The following is a 21,080-nucleotide window of genomic DNA, read 5'->3' as shown; positions in this document are numbered from 1 at the left end:
AAGGTACTCCCCTAAGATAGAAGAAAACAAAGTAATGTTGTAACAGAAAATACCATTTGAATCATATAGACATAACAGCTACTGAGTTGAATTGGCAATCTGTTTAGTCTCATTCTATCTACTCAGATATTGTAAAAGGCATATACATTGAATAGGTGATCAGTAGGTGTCCAAAACCTTTTAATAAGCATATATGCCATAATACAACCAGTGTTGTTCATATTCATACAGTATAATTGTAAAGTTTACTGAAAGGAGCAGCTTATGAGAGTCAAAATTATTGTTGTGGAGAAACCTTAATCCCTATATGACATGTCTATGATGAACAAAAAACAAACTGTGTTAATTCAATGTGGGAATCTTTTATTATTATTGTAAATTAAACTGGTATATCATATGTCACAAAGTCTGTAAGACACATGAGCATAGGGATATTGAAAGAAGCAGTATCCCTGTCTTTCTCCAAGAAAAACTGATTTTTTAGTACTCCCCACTTTGAGTAGATTTGCTGAATGTGATAAATGGATACTGTTAATTGGTTTTGCAACTTCACTGAGAATTCATCAGCAAACTCATACTGATGAAAAAAACTATGAATACTAGGAATTTGGAACTTCTTCTGCATGTCCTGCTCACTTTTTAAATGAAGTGTAATTCATACAGTACAAAAATTTGTGAATGGGATTGTTGTGGTAAAGCTCTGAATTCTTACAGAACTCTTCAAATATACAAAACAAAAACCTCTTATAGAAAAATGATGGTATAAAAGTGAACCACGTAACAAATATTTTTACCATCACAGGGATCTTCAAAAATACCCATAATGAAGGGAAAAACCATGAATGTGAATAAAGTGATAAAACTTTAAAATTTGATTCTCCTTTACCATTAGAACAAATTATGACAATAATTCATATAGATAAATATCTTTATTATGTAATGCAATGGCTGTGGTAAATCTTTCACATGTGTTAATTATCTTTGCAGGCATGAAAGCAGTCATACTGGAGAGAAACCTTCTAAATGCACTGTATGTGGTAAAGTCTTCCCCTATACCACTGATCTCATACGGCATAAAAGAACACACACTGGAGGGAAACCTTATAAATGTAACCTATGTGGTAAAGCCTTTTCACAAAACAGTCATCTCATAAGCCATAAAAGAACACATACTGGAGAGAAACCTTATGAATGTAACCAGTGTGGTAAAGCCTTTGCACAAAACAGTCATCTCATAAGACATAAAAGAACACACACTGGAGAGAAACCTTATGAATGTAACCAGTGTGGTAAAGCCTTTGCACAAAACAGTACTCTCTTAAGCCATAAAAGAACACACACTGGAGAGAAACCTTATGAATGTAACCAGTGTGGTAAAGCCTTTGCAGAAAACAGTCATCTGGCAAGCCATAAAAGAACACACACTGGAGAGAAACCTTATGAATATAACCAGTGTGGTAAAGCCTTTGCAAAAAACAGTCATCTCATAAGCCATAAAAGAACACACACTGGAGAGAAACCTTATGAATGTAACCAGTGTGGTAAAGCCTTTGCACAAAACAGTGCTCTCATAAGCCATAAAAGAACACACACTGGAGAGAAACCTTATGAATGTAACCAGTGTGGTAAAGCCTTTGCACAAAACAGTACTCTCTTAAGCCATAAAAGAAGACACACTGGAGAGAAACCTTTTGAATGTAACCAGTGTGGTAAAGCCTTTGTAGAAAATAGTTAACTCATACGGCATAAAAGAACACATACTGGAAAGAAACCTTATACGTATACTCAACATGATAAAGCCCTTGCACAGCAGAGTAGTCTCCAAAAACATGAAAAAACACACAGTGGAGAGAAGCCTGATGAGGGCAATTAGTGTGATAAAGCCTTTGCATGTAACAGTCATCTCCTAAGACAACGATACATTCTGGAGGGAAACCATATGAATACAACTATGTGGTAAAGCCATTGCACATAACTAATACATAAAAGAACACATACTGGAAAGATGTCTGACTGTAACCAATGAGAAAAAAAACTTTTGGACTTCAGAATAATCTCCACACTCATGAAAGAAATCCTAATGGACAGAAAGCCTGTGAGTGTTTTTAACATGGTGAAACCATTCCACATTTGTATAAACTTCATCATCATGAAAGGATTCATAATGGAGGAAAAACTTATGAATGTGTTAAAATGCTGAGGCCTTGCACAAATCTAGAGTCATCATTATCATAAAAGTATCCTTACTGGAGAGGAATTCTGTGAGTATAAGCAATGTGGAAAAGCCTTTGTGTACTTTGGTCCACTGAGATCCAACAGAACTGTAAAACTAGCTCAATGGAAATGACCTCAATTTTCTGAAGGGGAAAGGGAATAAGGGCAATAGGAATGGAGGGTAGTCATGGGGCAGAGAAGGGAGGGGGATTACAATTGGAATTTAAAGTAAATAAACTTATTTTTAAAAAGAATACAATGAACGGTGAATATCAATTACATGCAACAGTATTATATAAGATGTTTAGGGAAGACTTATTGATCATCCTGATTCTCAACATTTACTGTTTTCAATTGCCTTACTTTACACAAGAAACTTTTAGTCCAGTGGATGAATATGTAGGGAATGGTGAACTAACACCAGCTAGGAAGTTCTCTGAGAGTATCACAACAGTGGTAGCCTGTAGCAGTTTCTTTGTGTACACATACCTATTGTTACAGGGGTTCTATTGAAAACCATCACAACCCAGACTGAATTTTGAGATGTGAGGGAGGAGGCTTTCTCTTCTATGTATGACCCTGCTGCTGGCCTAGTTGTATAACTATGGCAAGGGTGAGTTTTCTCTGCCTGACATCATCTGGAGACTGTCTTTAGACATAGATGCCACCCACCAAATTTGATACATGGCCTTTGACACAGATCCCTGAAAACTCTCCCCTGCCTTCAAATATAGGATAATTAGGTTCCATGTTCTTGTTCATATTATAGTAATGTGCTTTTTAGTGCAAATCAAGCATCCTTGAAGTGCCCAGTTTTAAACAATTATCTACACCTATCCTTAGAATATCCCAGTCACTCCCCAAGGGGTACATACCCTCTGTTTTCTAGAATTAAAGTTAAACTTACTTTCTGATGTGGTTCCCAGAGTGTTCTGATCACTGTTATGCTTGTGGGTCTTCCAAGCCTTATACCTCATCTTCTGCCCCGCATGCCTTTCTGGGTTGGTGGGAAACAGCCATCCAGACAGCAAGAGAATCATATTCTCTGAAATGCTTGTGATAAAATGTTTCAGACTTCATAGCATTTCAAATTTCACGTTTCTGGATGTGAGATGGTAAATCAAAGAGTGTCTTGGGGTCGGATTCTTTAAAATGAATTATACCTAGTGTTTATTTCACAGTAAGGTTGAAGGCAATCGTCATGGTATAAAATCTTCTGAGGTGAGTACAGTGGCTAATGGAGAAAATATAAGAGCAGAAATTTTATTTCCCTGTTTTTAAAGGGATGGGTGGATAAGGTATGGGTGGATGACAAAGGAGGGGAACTCCATTTTTCAATGGACTAGGGAAAGTGGTTGGGGAGAAGAAGGAGGGAGGATGGGACCAATAGGAGTTGAGGGAGTAAGCTTCAATCAGCATATATAATGAATAAATTTTGAAAAATAAAAACAATTAATAAAATAAAAAATAGTAAGAAAAACAAAACAAGAGAGCAAAAATTTGAGTCAGTTTGAGTAACCACCCTCCCTCAAAGAAATAAAAGAAGATATATGGAAAGAAAAGAAAAACAGAATCTTTGTCTTTGCCACCTTTCTTCCCTGTGGGCTCACTTGATAATCATTATCCAATGGAGACCATGCTTCTCTCTCTGAAGTTTATGTTACCATAGAAGTAGGATTCAAACCTGGAAGTAATGGCAGAGGTTCCTAGTTAACATACCAAATCAAACCTACCTGCCATTTTCTCCCAGTAATCCTTCAGTCCTTCCATGTTATCTGGTCCTCCAGGCTAGTACAGCCCATGCAATACCCTGAATTCTCCTTCCCAAGGCCTGAGCTAACCTCACCTCCCCCCTTATCCATCTATAGGCAAACTATTTTGGCTACCTGTCCCTGTCAAGAGCCATGCAGGAGCAACAGCAAAACAGCTGTAGAACTCATGGAATGTGGCTCCCCTGTTAGCATAGTCACAATGAGTTTGTCGTGGAGAAGCATAATCCCAAGAACTGATTTTCCTGAGGACTTTGTGTTCTTATGTAGCATGTCTCTGCTCATTGCCCTTATGATGCCCATATTCCTCATAACATGAGTTGTATGACAACTCTAAGGAGGCTTCTAGCCCATCACTCGGCAATATCACTGGCATTTAAAATTAACAATTCTTGATCTCTTTTCACATGTTTACTGGAGCAGATTAATGAATTAACCAGTGCCCTTGAAAGGAGTCATAGATATAGATTGTTAGCAATGACTATTATAATTAGAAAGAATTTGGAAAAATAGATTGTTTAACAAGGACAGGGAAGATGTTTTTGCTAATGGCTCTGATGTAAAAAATCTTAGAGAACAATTTAAAGTTAAGAAAAGTACACTGTTAATAGGAAAGCCAGGGATATTTTAAGGTTGATGAGCAGAAACAATAGCCCAAGGCAGCATTGGCTGTCTGAGCACCCTAAAGCTGGGTCTGAAACTGAGATACCATGTGATTCACCTATACTTGTTTTTTTTTTCCATCAGCTTATTGATATAATTTAATAAAAATGATTAATGAGTAGATGCACACCCATTTAAGATTTAAAGTACAGGTGTCAGTACCATGCCATTTTTTATTACTGTTGCGCTATAGTACTACTTGAGATCTCGGATGAAGATACCTCCATAAAATCTTTTATTGTACAGGCATTTTTTTTTAAATAAATTCTGGGTTTTTTGTTTTTCCATATGAATCTGAGAATTGTTCTTTCAAGTTCTGTAATGAGTTGTGCTGGTATTTTGATTGGAATTGCATTGACTCTTTAGATTTCTTTTGGTAGAGTGGCCATTTTTACTATGTTAATCATACCAATCCTGGAGAATGGGAGATCTTCTGATGTCTTTCTTGAAGTTCTTTTTTTTTTCATACAAGTCATTCACTTGCTTGATTAGAATCACACCAAGATACTTTATGTTATTTGTGCCTTTTGTGAAGGGGTTTTGTTTCCCTAACTTCCTTCTGAGCCCATTTGTCTTCTGTATGCAGGAGGGCTTAACTTTTTTTTTAATTTAATTTTGTATCCAGTCATTTTGCTGAAGTTGTTTATCAGCTGTAGGAGTACCCTGGTTGAATTTTTGGTGTTATTCATGTCTACTATCACATCATCTACAACACAAGCTGGACTGGATGTGGAGAAAAATGAACCCTCCTCCATTGCTGGTGGGAATATAAACTTGTACAACCACTTTGGAAATCAATCTGGTGCTTTCTCAGAAAATTATGAATAGTGCTCCTAGAATATTCAGTTATACCAACCCTGGGCATATATTCAGAAGATTATCAACCATACAACAAGGACATTTGCTCAACTATACTCATAACAGCTTTATTGACAATAGCCAGAATCTGGAAACAACTTAGATGTCCCCAAACAGAGGAATAGACACAGAAATTGTGGCACATTTATACAATGCAATAGTATTCAGCAATTAAAAACAAGGAAATCGGCAGGCAAATGGATGCAACTAGAAAAGACCACTCTCTCTGAGTGAGGTATCCAGAAGCAGAAAGACGCTTATGGTATATACTCACTTATATGTGCATATTAGTCATATAATATAGGATTAAAATACTAAAATCTATAGTCGTAAAGGATATAAACAACAGGAAGAACCCTTGGGAAGATGCTTAATCCTCATTTAGAAGGGAAAACAGGATAGACATCAGTAATGGGAGGAGACAGGGAACAGGGCAGGAACCAACCACAGAGGGCCTCTGAAAGAATCTAGCAGGGTATTGAAGCAGATGGTTAGACTCATGGCCAAACTTTGGGCAGAGAGCATGGAATAATATGGAAGATTCAAGAGATAGAAAGACCTGGATGGGAGAGGCCCTCCACAAGGAGGCCAATTGAGCCAAAAAATATGGGCCCTGGGAGTCCTGTTCCAACCAAGGACCATGCATGAAGAACATCTATAACCCCTGCTCAGATGTAGCTCATAAGTATCTCAGTTTCCATGTGAGTTCCCTATTAAGGGTAACAGCAGCTGTCTCTGACATGAACTCAGGGGCAGGCTCCTTGATAACCTACTCCTGGAAGGTGCAGCCTTGCCAGGCCACAGAGGAAGATGCAGCCATTCTTGATAAGACTTGATAAGATAGGCTAGGATAAGATAGTAGGGAAGGAGAAGTTCCCCTGTCAGTGGACTAGGAGAGGGGCATAGGGGTAGATGAGGGAGGTTTGTTGTAACTGGTGGAAGATCACGGAGGGGCTTACATCCAGAAAACAAAGTGAATAAATTGTAATAATCAGTAAAAAAGAAAAAAAAATGAGTTTTTTTTTTCCTGAAATGGTTGGACTCAGGCAACTGTCTCTTAAAAACAAATAGAAAGAATAGTACGTCATCACTTCACATTTTCCTTTTTCCTGTAATACTATATAAAATAAATACCCTTGATAAAATTCAGTGGTTTGTTATATATTCCTAGTAGTATAATATTGTAAAATATTTTACAAATCAAATTTTGGATGTTAAGTGTGTAAAAATAGTTTATGAAAAAGTGGCTTGATATTTCAACATTTCAAAAGAGCAAAGAATGATTACTCAAAACTCAGGAGGGTGAAAATGGAAAGAAAATTGATGGAAGATTAAATGATATATAAATAAATTAATATCTCTTACACATTAAGTATAACATTTTGGTTATTGAGATTTAAAGATAGACACAGAATATTTCTCAAGTAAACAATGTAAGCTATTATTAATAGCTCTTATGCATGCACCCTGAAGTATTTCTTTATATTATTCTTTTTGTCACTGAAATGTGTTCTTTGAGAAGTCATGCCACTACATCCTGATGTTCAGGCTCTAATACTGACCATTCAATTCTTATTTCAGGGTACTGACTGCCTATAGCCCAATTAGGAGTGAAGTAAGACAATGTTTGATTTCTGTGTTTAGCTCAGGTCATAACTTTTGATGATACATTTTGAGTTCATCCACAATTTCAAAGTAAAATGATTGACTTTCTTGAAATATTAAATGTTCTCTCTCACTCTCTCACACACACACATACACACACGCAACACACATGCATGATACATGTAATAGCAGTTATTGGCACCCCAAGACTTGAAATTGAAAGAGCCAAAAGAGGTATATATGAGAGATTTTGTAGGGAGGACAGAGAAATGCGAAATAATGTGATTACATTAAAAAAAAATCTCAAAAAACAAAAGTACAAGTTTTCCATGAATAAAAAAGTTGAATAATATTATATTTTGCACTCGTGATTCAGGACAATCAATTCCATTCTATCTTAGCACATGGTAAGCTTTGCTTCAGTAAACATGAGTGTAGATGTGTGCTGGACCAGCCCAAGTCATCTGTTTCATATGGATAATGGTGGAACTCCTCATTCAGTGTGTACAGTAATACTCCCTTTTAAATTGACTCAAGAATTTTAGGTATTTTTTGTGCATGAACTGTATAAAATAAAGTTCCCCTAAACTTCTTTTTTGGTCCACTTTCTTCTCCTGTCTCCTTTCATCCTTTTACACAGAGATGCTGTCCAACCTGGATGATAAAGAGTGTTCCATAGATGCAGAAGAATGGACATTGTTGTATAGTCCATTCTGTTAGTTCCTGTCTTTCTATTGGAGAATTGAACACCTAAGTTGAGAGTTTTCAATGAGCAATGTTTATTATTTCCCTTTATTTTGTAGTTATGGTGTGGGGTTTTTGCCTCCTGATTTGATGCTTGGGATTATTCATTCTTTGTGTTGTCTTGGGTGTGGTTAACACTTTAGATTGGAGTGTTCCATTGATTGGCTTCTGTAGTGAAGTTTTACAGAGATACTGCTCATATTTGGTTTTATTATGCCATATATCTTTATTCATCATTTATTATTGAAAGTTTACTGGATGTAGGAATAAGGGTCCCTTAAATATTATATATAATGTGTCTCAGACATTCTAGGTTTAGAATCTCTCTTGAGAGATTAGGAGTTACTCTAAAGAATCTGAATTTATATGCAAATTAGTATTTTCAACTTGCAACTTTTAATATCCCTTCTTTGTTTAATATACTTTTCTTTACATTTAATGTTTTGATTTTATGTGCTGAGCACAATTTATTTTCTGGTACACTTTAATTGTTGTTCTATATACTTTTTGTACTTTCATAGGCTACCCCTTCTTCATTAGGTTAAGGATACACTCTTCTATTATTTTCCTGAAAATATTTTCTAGAATTTTGATGTGAGTTTTGTCTTCTTTTTCTATTTTTATTATTCATAAATTACTTTTTTGCACTTTTTAGAATTGCTGGATCTTTTGTGCATAGCTATTTAACCTTTCTTTTGACAAACTCTTTTTCTTATTTTTCTTCTTCTTCTTCTTCATCTTCATCTTCTCATCCTTCTCCTCCTGCTTCTCTTCTTTCTCCAACTCCTCCTTCTTTTTTTCTTTCTCTTCATCGTCCTCCTTCTCCTCCTCCTTTTTTTTTTCTTTTAAAAATAGTCATTTTACCTATATATTCATCCGGATTAAAGTCTTCTGTTCCTGTAATCATGGCAACTCTTTCCCATCTCCCCTTCTATCCTGTCTAAATTCACCCTCATATTAAACAAGGAGGGCTATAATGTATAATAAGAAAATAAAATGGCAAAAAGACAAAAGCAAACACATCTGAGTAGGAAAAAAAAAAGAAAAAGAGCCCAAGATGGGAAATGATGTAGACTTGCTCAAACATGCAGGAATCTCACAAAATAGTAAACTTGAAACAATTGTATACACACAGAGGACATGTAGCTTTAAAAGTAGAAAAAATCTTCAGCAAATTAAAATGAGAACTATGATAAACATTTTTTAAATGAATGTCAGAATTCTAGGACATGAGAATCCAAACTTGCCAGTGAGGGAAATTTTTGGCCATCTACCTATTAGAATGTACTCTTAAAAATACAATTAAGAATAGTCCCTTGGATACAATGAGTGTACCTTGGAGAAAACTACATTTTCATTTGCAAGCACTTATCAATTAGAGATAGGGCTAGGGACAGAACACTAAAGGCCTTGTGCATGCTGCCTCAGTCTCTCACAGTTCATCTATTCTTCAGTCGTCTTAATTTATGGTGATTTGTTCTTTGATATCCTCTTTCTTTTCTGGCTCTTACACTCTTCTGGCTGAATTACTTAAGAGCCTGAAGGTCATATTCTGAGGTCTCTCACTGACTGTATATTTTCTCTATGGGTCTCTGCATTTGTCTCCATCAGATGCAGGATGACATTTTTTTGATGATGGCTGAACAAGATACTGGTCTATGAGTATAGCAGAATGGTGTCAATGGTCATTTTATTACTTTTAGTAGAATGTAGTATTTGCTTTTTCCCCAGAACCATGGTCTGTGTAATTTCTTTTTCTTGATCAATAAAGCAGTGTAAGGTATGGATTCCATCATGTGAAGTGGGCCTTAAGTCAACTATAGATTGGTATTTACTCCTACAACTCTTGCACTAATATGTCTTACAGGTAGAACATTGTTAAAGTTCAAAAGTTTGGTAGCTGGGTTAGTGTTTATATTTTTCCTCTTGTAGTTGCAGAGTACTTACCATATCAAAGTTGCTAGAATGTAAGTGTGAAGGTTCTATGTAGGCACAAGCTCTATTTATCTATGTTCCATGTAAGTGTAAGTGTTGTCTCCAGCAAGAGGGTACTGCATTTAATTTGTGGAGTGCAGCCTATAGTCTTGGCAAAAGCCTGTATTGTTTTGGCATTACAATCACACCACTTTGGCCAATACCTCAGTTAAATATAAACCATTACCAGTACTGGATGCTTTATTTAGTGACAAGAGATTTCCAGTTGGAACTTTCTTCTTGTGTGGTGATTTCATTTATATTGGCTTGTTATATGTATATATTTTAGAAAGTTTCTATTGCAGTAGGTTTCCACTGTACCAAACAAATGACCCTTAATTTTACCTGTCTTTCCTCATGTTACCTTTTCATTGCCCTCTTCCTTTCCCAATCCCCTTCAATTCTATCTTTTTAGCCCACCTTCCATTTGTACCAAGTATTTTATTTCCCTTTCCTATGGAGAAATCTCTGCCTCCCCTAACCTCCATTTCTTAATCTGTATGATCCCCTGCAGTATTATGTTCAGTTGTTTGCATACTAATATATATGTAAAGCAAATACATACCCTATTTCTCTTTTGGGGTCTGGGTTCTCTCACTCTCAGTTATCTGCAAATGTGCATTTACCTTTATGTTTCATGATAGTCTTGCAAAATCTACCCCTGTGATTACTCATGAAGAAAATAATCAGAACAATGTACTCTTAAAAAGGCAAACAAAGTTTGTAGTGCTGGGATAGTTTATAGCATTTAAGATTAAATACCTCATACTTCTGTATCCTCAGGTGATTACTTGACATATAAGATTAGGAGTTACATATGATATGCCCCCCAATGACTAGATGTAAATGAATGGCTGGAGACATCTTCACCTTAAATTAGGAACTATAATGATGGACAAAGAATGTTTTGTAAAAATGATTTTAAAAGTGAGGTATTATGACCTCCTTTTCCTAGAAATATCAGGAATCACAGTATCACTGTGGTGTTTTATGACCAAAATAATGAAAGAATACTTAGATTTAGCACATAAATAAATTCTATGAAGATATGATGTATAGACATTGCATTATGCCAGAAATTTAATAATAACTGTTGCTGCTTTGGTCTAAATTGTTTTTCTTGAGGCAGTCCATTAAAATTTGATAATATACTTCTTGGGACAAAGCAATATGTCCAAGCCTGCTTAAAGATTTTCTATCTATTGCCATTGAATCTGAGAATGCTTCCAACCTGAGAATGGGCTTTCAGGCTGTGGCAAACATGCCTCCAGATTCTCAAAAGTGTCAGGTTATGGGATTGATGAAGAAATATGATAGTAAAAGATAAGGTTTATCAATGATGACTAAATTTATGACCAAGAGACAGTTAAAACACCTGTCTGGGGACAAAAAGGATATCATCTATGTTTTAGAACAATGTAAATTTACCCTTTATTATTAAAATCTGTCTAAATAAAGAAGTACTCTGACTGCCAGTCAGTCAAGACTCTAAGTTTCTTTGGACAACCATATCTGACTTATTTTTGCCTCACCTCATCCTTCCCTCCTCTCTGGAAACTATCAACTGCTGGGGCTGGTCCCCTGCCTTTCACCACACTCTTTCTTTTTTTCACAGTAGGGTGAATACTCACAACTAAAGATCTAGAGCTACATTCTTCAGAGTAGATAGGACATGCGATATCTGTTTTCTGAATCTGAGTTACCTAAATCAATATCGTCATTTATATTTCTATCTACTTATGTACATACCATTTCACTTATCTATATCAGGTGAAGGATATTTAGGTGTTCTCATATTGTACCTATTTTGAACAGAATAGCAATGAGTATGGTTGAAAAAATATTTTTGAAGGAGTATGTTGAGTCCATTATGCATGTGTCAAGGAGAATTATAAGTGGTTCATATGGTAGATTTATTTTCATCATTTTGAGAATTCTGCACACTGATTTCCACTGTGGTTGTACAATTTTGCAAGCTCCCTTTGCCAGAGATCCAGGTTTTGCCTTTCCAACAGAAGATGTCAACTGTCAACTTAATTACTGTTTCCTCCAGAAAAAAAATAAAATAATAAGGGAAAAATATATAGTACCTGTATTATTTATCACAATTATTACTATGTAATTAAAATTTGAATATTTATATTGAACACAAATTAAAAAGTAACATACATAACTTACTAAAATGTGTTTTCAGAAGTAGTTTCTACTCTGAAATAGAGTGTATTTATATAGCATTGCTTAAATAAAGGGCTCTTTTAGTTATGGTTAGATATACAGCATATATAAAATTGCTAAAAGTAGGGGTAAGTAATTTCATTTGAAGAATTAAGGGCTTTTATTATAGTCCAGGTATTGGACTTAATGATGGGTGAGTCATGTTGCTCAAGAAAGATCCCCAAAATGACAGCTGTGCTGACAGATAAGCACAGAGCCATGCAGGCCAGGGCCAAGCCAGGAAGGTCACTGCCATGGGCAGGCAGTGTTTTCTCTCAAGGTTTGGGTACTCTTGAACTCAGCAAGGGATACATTCCTGCTGATCTGTGGGGAGAAATTAAACCAACATCTCAATTCCTACAAGTCACTCTATGTTCAGTGCATGAAGAAAGATTTCCAGTGATATTCTGTGCATCCTATCACATTCTCTTTTACTATAGTGCCAAGAAGGACACTAAACATACATTATTTGTCATTTGAGGTATTGGTTGCCTAAGTTTGTTTTTTTCTAGCTAGATCTATGATTAAAGATGGTGAGTATTTTTTGTGTGTTTCTCAGTCAATTGTGTATTATTTATGCTTTATTCTGTCACCCATGTTTATCATTAATTTTTACAATTTATTCACTTTGTATCCCAATTGTAGCCCCCTCCCTCATATACTCTATGTCCGACTATCCCTTCCTTCTCTTCCCCTATCCTTCTCCTGTAGTCCTCTGATAGGAAAGGTCCTATCAGACCCTAGCCTATCAGGTTCCATTAAGACTCCCTGTATCCTCTTCATCTGTGGGCTGACTAGGTGGCCCCACCAGGGAGAAGTAATCAAGAATCAGGCAACTGAGTTCAGAGACTATCTCTTCTCCCCTTACTAGGATTCCCATATGGAGACTGAGCTGTCTATGGGCTACATATGAGCAGGGGGTCTAAGTCCTCTCATGCTCTTTGGTTGATGCATCAGTCTCTGCAGGGCCCCAGGACTCAGATTTTTTTTTTTTTTTTTTTGCTTTGTTGATCTTCTTGTGTGACTCCTGACACCTTTAGGTCCTTCTATCTCCTACTTTTTCAATAAGACATTTTGTGCTCTATACAAAATTTTTCTGTGGGTCTCTCCATCTGCTTCAATCACCTGTTGAGTGGAGTCACTTAGTGTTCATCCGTGGAAGGCTCCTATCCTGTTCTCTCTCTTCTATGCGTTCTGGTGTCTATCCTGTTTTCTTTTCTGAATGAGAATTAAGCATCTTCCCTATGTTCCTCTTTGTACTTTAGCTTTTAAAAGTCTATAGATTTTAGCATGTCCAATCTATATTGTATGGTTAATATCCACTTGTAAGTGAATATATACCATACATGTATTTTTGCTTCTGGGATACATCACTCAGGGTGATCTTTTTTAGTTCCATTCATTTTTCTTCAAATTTCATGATTTTCTTGTTTTTAATACCTGAGTAGTATTTCCTTGTGTAAATGTACCACAATTTCTGTATCCATTCCCCCATTGAGGGACATCTAGTTTGATTCCAGATTCTGGCTATTATGAATAAAGCTGTTATTGTCATATTTAAGCATATGCCCTTGTTGTATGGTTGAGCATCTTTCTGATATATGCCTAGGAGTTGTTTAGCTGAGTCTTGGGGTAGCAGTATTCCCAGTTTTCTGAGAAAGTGCCAGACTGATTTCTGAAGCAGCTGTACAAGTTTGGATTCTCACCAGCAATGGAGCAGGGTTCTCCTTTCTGCACATCTACTCCAGCATGTATTGTCCCTTGAGTTTTTGATCTTAGCCATTTTGATGGGTGTGAGGTGGAATCTCAGAGTCCTTTCTCAGATTTTTAAGGACGTTGAGCATTTTTAAAGTGTTTCTACACCGTTCAATATTCCTCTGTTGAGAATTTCTCTTTAGCTCTGTACCCAATTTTTAATTGGATTATTTGATTTGTTGGGTTATTTATATATTCTGGATATTAGCCTTCTGTCAGATGTAGAGTTGGTGAAGATCCTTTCCCAGTCTTTAAGCCATCATTTTGTTCTGCTGACAGTGTCCTTTGCTTTAGAGAAGCTTTTAAGCTTCATGAAATCCCATTTATTGATTGTTGATCTTAGAGCTTGTGCTTGAACTTGTCTTCTGTGCCAATGTGTTCAAGCCTCTTCCTCACTTTTTTAAATAACAGATTAAGAGTGTTAGTTTTATGTTGAGGTATTTGATCCACAAAGACTTTACTTTTGTGCAGGGTGATAAGTATGGATCTATTTCTATCTTTCTATATGTGGACATCCAGTTAGACAAGCACCATTGGTTGAAGATGTTCTTTTTTCCATTGAATGGTTTTGGCTTCTTTGTCAAAAATCGGGTGTTGTAGGTATATGGGTTAATTTCTGGGTGTTTGATTCAATTCCACTGATCCACCAATATGTTTCTATGAAAGTACCACATCGTTTTTACTGTTTCTCTGTAGCACAGCTTGAGATCCAGGATGGAGATACCTCCAGAAGTTTTTTATTGTACTGGATTCTTTTAACTATTCTGGCTTTTTTGTGTTTTATGTGATGTTGACAATTGTTCTTTCAAGGTCTGTAAACAATTGTGTTGGTATTTTGATGGGAATTGCATTGAATCTCTACATTTCTTTTGATAGGATGGCCATTTTGCTGTTATTCCTACTGATCCATGAGTATGGGGTATCATTCCATTTTATGATATCTTCTTCAATTTCTTTCTTCAAAGACTTGAAGTTTTTTTATACAGATTTCTCACTTGCTTGGTTAGAGTCACACCAGTGCACTTTATGTTATTTGTGGCTATTGCAAGGTTGTTGTTGTTTTTTTTCCTAATTTCTTTCTCAGCCCTCTTGTCTTTTATATACAAGAGGGTTTCAGATATTTTTTTAGTAACTTTAAAATGTATCCAGCCACTTTGCTGAAGGTGTTTATAAGCTGTAGTAATTATCTGGTAGAATTTTTAGGGTCACTCATGTGTACTTATCATATCATCTGTGAATAGTGATACTTTGACTTCTTCCTTTCTGCTTTGTATCCCCTTCATTTCCTTTAGTTGTTTTACTCCTCTAGCTAGAACTTCCAGTACTATGTTGAAGAGAAAGGAGAGAGTGAGCAAACTTGACTTGTCTCTGATTTCAGTGGGACTGATTTAAATTGCTTTCCATTTAGTTTGATGTTTGCTATAGGCTTGTTGTATATTATTTTTACTGTGTTTAGGTATGTGCCTTTTATCTCTGATATCTCCAAGACTTTAACCATCAAGTCTTGGTTATGGTTATAAAGTCATAAATCCAACTGAGCTTGGATATATGAAATTGTTTCAGCATCTATTGAGATGATCATGTGTTTTTTTTCTTTTTCAGTTTGTTTATAGATTTCTGTATATTGTACCTCCCCTGCATGCCTAGGATTGAAGCCTACTTTGTCATGGTAGATGAGATCTTTGATGTTTTCTTGGATTCATTCTGCGAGTATTTTATTGAGTGTTTTTGTTTCAATATTCATAAGAGAGAATGGTCTGAAATTATCTTTCTTGGTGTATTCCTGCCATTAATTAGCTTTTGTGAGGTTTAGGTATCAAGGTGAATGTGGCCTCATCGAATGAGTTTGGTAATGCTCCTTCTTCTTCTGTTTTGTGAAATAGTTTGAAGAGTATTGACATTACCTCTTCTTTGAAGGTCTGGTAGAATTCTGTGCTGAAACCATCAGGCTCTGGGCTTTGTTTGGCAGGAAGAATTTGATGACTGCTTATATTTCATTAGGGTATATAGGTCTATTAATTTAGTTACCTGATCCAGATTCAACTTTGATAAGTGTAATCTTGCAAGAAAATATTCCATTTCATTTAGATTTTCAAATTTTGTGGCATATAGACTTTTAAGGTAAAACCTAATGATTCTTTGAATTTCTTCAGTGTCTGTAATTATACCACCTTTTACTTTCTGATTTTGCTGATTTGTATAGTGTCTCCCTTTGTTTTAGTTAGTTATGCTAAAGGTTTGTCTATCTTTGTCATTTTCTCCAAGAACCAGCTCTTGCTTTTGTTTATTCTTTGAATTGTTTTCTTTCTTTCTAATTTATTGATTTCTGCCTTAAGTTTGATTATTTCTAGCCATATACTCCTCTTGTATATGTCTGCTTCATTTTGACTAGGTCTTTCATGTGTGTTGTTATGGTGATTTGAGATGCCTCAGAATTCTTTATGAAGGCACTTAGTTCTATGAACTTTCCTCTTAGAATTACTTTCATTATGTCTCATTAGTTTGGGTAAGTTGTGCCTTCATTTTTGTTAAATTCTAGAAAGTCTATTAGTTTATTTCTTCCATAATCCAGCTGTCATTGAGTAGAGTTCAGTTTCCACTTTTATGTAGGCTGATTACTATTTTTGTTATTATTGAGGTCTAGTTTTATACCATGTTGTTCTATTATGATACAAGAGATTATATTGGTATAATATTCTTTTATTTGGAATGTATACAATTTAACCTTGTTAATTCAAATGCTGATTTCTATCCTCCATTGTCTGGTTTCAATCCAGATACTGCATTGTGATACTTTTATAAGCATCACCTGTGTCAAGTTTGCATAAACATGCCACCATTTGTTCTCTATATTGTCAGTTAAAACAACCAGCCAAATAATGAGCAATAGAGAGGATAGGGTGAGACATCCTGGTCCAGAGTAGGAGGAAGAGGAAGGAGGCAGGAGTGAAGAGGAGAATCTGAAGGAGAGGTCTTGGCACCACATGTAGAAATGAACTGGAACTAAGATATCACTAAAAGCCATATGATGAGTGAATCTGAATGGTAGGAATCTCTGTGGGCTTAGAGGTTTAGGATGGAGTAACCTTTGGCCAGCATTGTGCTCTAGGTTAATTAAATGAATCCTAGTCTCTGTGTGGTGATTTGGCTATACAGCTGTTTAGGAATAACCACTGCTTAACTAAAAGATTAATCAACAGTAAATATTAATAATCTACAACAAATGGCACTCAACTAATCTAAGTATCCACACCCTTTAAATCCTACTTTAATTTAATTTGGTGGGGAAGAGGAATAAGCTCTCAGCAATACAACCCAAACTTTAAACCTAAAAACTCCCAGATAAATTACTGGCTCTTTAAAAGAGACTCTTAAACATGCCTCAGAACAAAAGACAGCCTACTTTGGGCAGAACTGAGACTGAACAAAACTGGCTGCCACTACATTCTAACAGGATGAGAGAAACATTAAAACAGACTTCTCAGAGCTTGGCTGATAATCTCTTCTATGGTTTTAAGACAGAAATAAAGGAAAGTTTAGAAATTATGACTATGGTTACATTCATAGTCCTCAATTTAACTTTTATAATTGACTTAGCCTTTTATGTTTTCTCAAAGGCAAAGCCTTTAGAAGAGATTGTGGAACAACACAAAGAACAAGTAGAACAATATGAAGAAAAAATGAAGTTTGGAAACAGGACATAAAACGAGATACAAAAACTTACAGAATATGATAAACAACAGGAAAAGAGGGCAGAGGTTTTAGAAAAGATACTGGAAAACACAAAGAACAACTAGAACAATATAAATAAAAATAAAAGTTAGAAGAGAGGCATAAAACAAGACATTCAAGAGATTATTGAACAAAACAAACAACAGAGAGATAGGTGTGAAATATGGGTACAGACCTTAAAAGAAGATTTTAGAATACTAAGTAAAAAAAATACTCAGAATTTCAATTATGCTAGGGTGTCTAGGGCTATTTGCCCCTGGATAACTGGGTTCTGGAGATGCCATATTGCTCTGGCATCTACCCATTGGGCTATCTTAGTTGTTTGAAGTTAGTTTCTGGATATTCCTGGACTCTTGTAGTGGAGAGAATCCCTTTAGCAGGAAGATGGTTTTTCCTGAAGAAAGCCTTCTCAGCGTTTTGGGTATAGTCACTGGATGGCCGGTGTTTTTCAGGAATATCAAATGGCAGAGAAGCACTTAAAGGAATGATCAATCTCATTAGCCATTAGGGAAATGCAAATAAAACAACCCTGAGATTTCACCTTACACCCATGAAAATGGCCAAGGTCAAAAACTCAAGTGACAACACATGCTGGAGAGGTTGTGGAGAAAGGGGAACCCTTCTCCACTGCTGGTGGGAATGTAAACTTGTACAACCACTCTGGAAATCAATCTGGTGCTTTCTCAGACAACTAGGAATAGCGCTTCTCCAAGATCCAGCCATACCACCCCTAGGCATATATCCAAAAGAGGCTCAATTACACAAAAAGGACATTTGCTCAACCATGTTTGTAGCAGCTTTATTTGTAATAGACAGAAGCTGGAAACAACCCAGATGCCCCTCAACTGAAGAATGGATGCAGAAATTGTGGTACATCTACACAATGGAATATTACTCAGCAATGAAAAATAAGGAAATCATGAAATTTGCAGGTAAATGGTGGGACCTGGAAAGGATCATCCTGAGTGAGTTGTCCGAGAAGCAAAAAGACACACACGGTATATACTCACACATATAGACATACAACATAGGGCAGACCCACTAAAATCTGTGCATCTAAAGAAACTAAGCAAGAGAGAGGACCTTAACTAAAATGTCCCATCCCCATCCGGAAAGGCAAAGAGGATGGACATCAGAAGAAGAAAACAGGAAACAACCTAGGAACCTACCACAGAGGGCCTCTGAAAGCCTCTGCCCTTCAGACTATCAAAGCAGATGCTGAGCCGGATGGGCAACTGTTGGGCAGGTGAACGGAATTTTATGTAAGAACTGGGAAATAGTAAGAGCTGGAGAGGACAGGGTCTCCACAAGGAGAGCAACAGAACAAGAAAATTTGAACACAGGGAACTTCCCAGAGAGTCATACTCCAACCAAGGACTATTCATGGAGATAACCCAGAACCCCTGCACAGATGTAGCCCAGGGCAGTTCAGAGTCCAATTGGGTTACATAGTAATCTGAAGAGGGACTGCCTCTGACATAATCTGATTGGCCTGCTCTTTGATCACCTCCCTCTGGGGAGGAGCAGCTTTACCAGGCCATAGTAGAGGACAATGCAGCCACTTTTGATGTGAACTGACAGACTAAGATTAGAAAGAAGAGGAGAACCTCCCCTATTAGTGGACTTGGGGAGTGGCATGCAAGCAGAGGGAGGAGGGAGGGTGGGGTTGGGAGGGGAGAAGGGAGGGGCTTATGGGGGGATGCAGAATGAATAAAGTGTAATTGATGAAAAATTTTAATTCTTACATATAAACAAACAAAATAATTAATTGATGCCTCCTATGGATAATCTTGCAAAATTTGGTTACTGGAATTTAAAAATATATATACAGATTACACACAAAAATAAATCTATTTGTCTATCTATCTATCTATCTATCTATCTATCTCTATATATATATCAATCCAGATATAGATAAATATACCTATATAGTGAAATTTCTATGTAGGCACCAGCTTAATTTATGTTCAGTGAGTTGTGTAAATGCTGTAGTCAGTGATAGAAACTTGCAGTGAATTTATGGAAAGCAAATTATAATCTTGATAAAAGTGTGCATTATTTGGGCATTCTAATAAGACTCCTTTGGCCACCACCTCAAGTAGAGATAACCCATATTTAGTTTGATGACAAGTTACATGCTGTTGTGACTCTCTCGTCTTATTTCATTTGGATCACCTTCAGATATGTTTATATTTTAGGCAGCTTTTGCTGTATTAGGCTACTACAGTAACATTCAATTGACATTTCATCTTCACTGTTTCTCTTCATATTATTTTGCATAATGTCCTCTTCCCCACTTCCAACCAATTCTTTATGAGCCCATCTTCCATCTATAAATAACTATTTTATTGTCCTATCCTAGGGAGATCTAGTTACTTGTTCTCGAACACTAGTCCCTTATTCTGTGTGTATCCTAAATGGTTTTATGTACTGTACATTGCTTATCATTCACTTTAAAAGTAATATTAACATGTGAGAAGATACATGCCATATTTTTATTTTTGAACTTGTGTTACTATCCTCAGACTGATTTTTTTCTAGTTTGCCTGCAGATATGCATTTTCTTTCAAATTTCATGTTTTACTTTGTAAAATGACTGAGTACTATTTTGTTGTGTAAATGTTCACATTTTCTTTATCTATTCTTCTGTTATGGACATCTGGGTTTTATTCAATTTCTGGCAGTGTTGATTAAAGCAATCATAAACATGTTTGCATAAATGTCTCCATGGAAGAATGAAACATTCTTTGGATATATGCCCAACAGTGGTATAGCTGGTTCTTGAGGCAGAACATTCTCCATATTGCTAAGGAAAAGCCACAAATATGTCCTTAGTGGCTATACATTTTGGTACTCCTACTAGCAATGTCTGAATATTCTTAGCCATTGTGACTCTCTTTAGATCATACCTCAAACTACTTTTTGTTTCCATTTCCCTGATGACTATCAATCTTGCACATATCTTTAAATGTTTTTCAGCCATTTGAATTATTTCTTTAAGAATTCTCTTCTGATATCTTCTTATATTTCTTTCTTCAGAGACTGAAGGTTTTTTTTTTTCATACAAGTCTTTCACTTGCTTGGTTACAGTTACACTAGGGTACTTTATGTCCTTTGTGGCTATTGTGAAGGTGTTGTTTTCCCAATTTCTTTCTCAGCCCTTTTGTCTTCTGTATACAGGAGTGCTACTAAGTTTATTTTTAGTTGATTTTGTATCCAGGCACTTGGCTGAATGGATTTATCAGCTGTAGAAGAATTTTTGGAGTCACTCAGGTATACTATCATATATCATCTGCAAATAGTGACATGACATGAACTCATGGGCTGGTTCTTTGATCACGTCGACATGAGAGGGTAGCATCCTTACTAGTCCACAGAGAAAAACAACGAATCCAGTCCTGATGAGACCTGATAGACTCATGTCACATGGAAGGAGAGGAGGTCGTACCCTATCATTGTATTGAGGGAGGGGCATAGGAGAAGAAGGAGGGTGGGATTGGGAGGGGATGGGGAGGATGCTACACCTGGGATACAAAGTGAATAAACTGTAAT

The 21,080-nt window shown here is 36.2% G+C and overlaps 1 protein-coding gene across 1 annotated transcript; it reads left to right on the top strand.

The window, feature by feature from the left end:
- Positions 1-1,063: 1,063 nt before the first annotated feature.
- Positions 1,064-1,768, top strand: LOC132650637 (zinc finger protein ZFP2-like; the record flags this gene model as incomplete). Its single annotated transcript, XM_060375984.1, is given in 1 exon segment — positions 1,064-1,768. A coding segment is annotated over 1 exon segment (705 nt), but the record flags the coding sequence as incomplete, so codon positions are not given.
- Positions 1,769-21,080: the final 19,312 nt, after the last annotated feature.

This window comes from Meriones unguiculatus (assembly GCF_030254825.1).
Source record: "Meriones unguiculatus strain TT.TT164.6M chromosome 13 unlocalized genomic scaffold, Bangor_MerUng_6.1 Chr13_unordered_Scaffold_28, whole genome shotgun sequence".
NCBI lineage: Eukaryota > Metazoa > Chordata > Mammalia > Rodentia > Muridae > Meriones > Meriones unguiculatus.
Note: the sequence above shows the minus strand (reverse complement) of the source record. Positions and strands in the feature narration are given on the sequence as shown.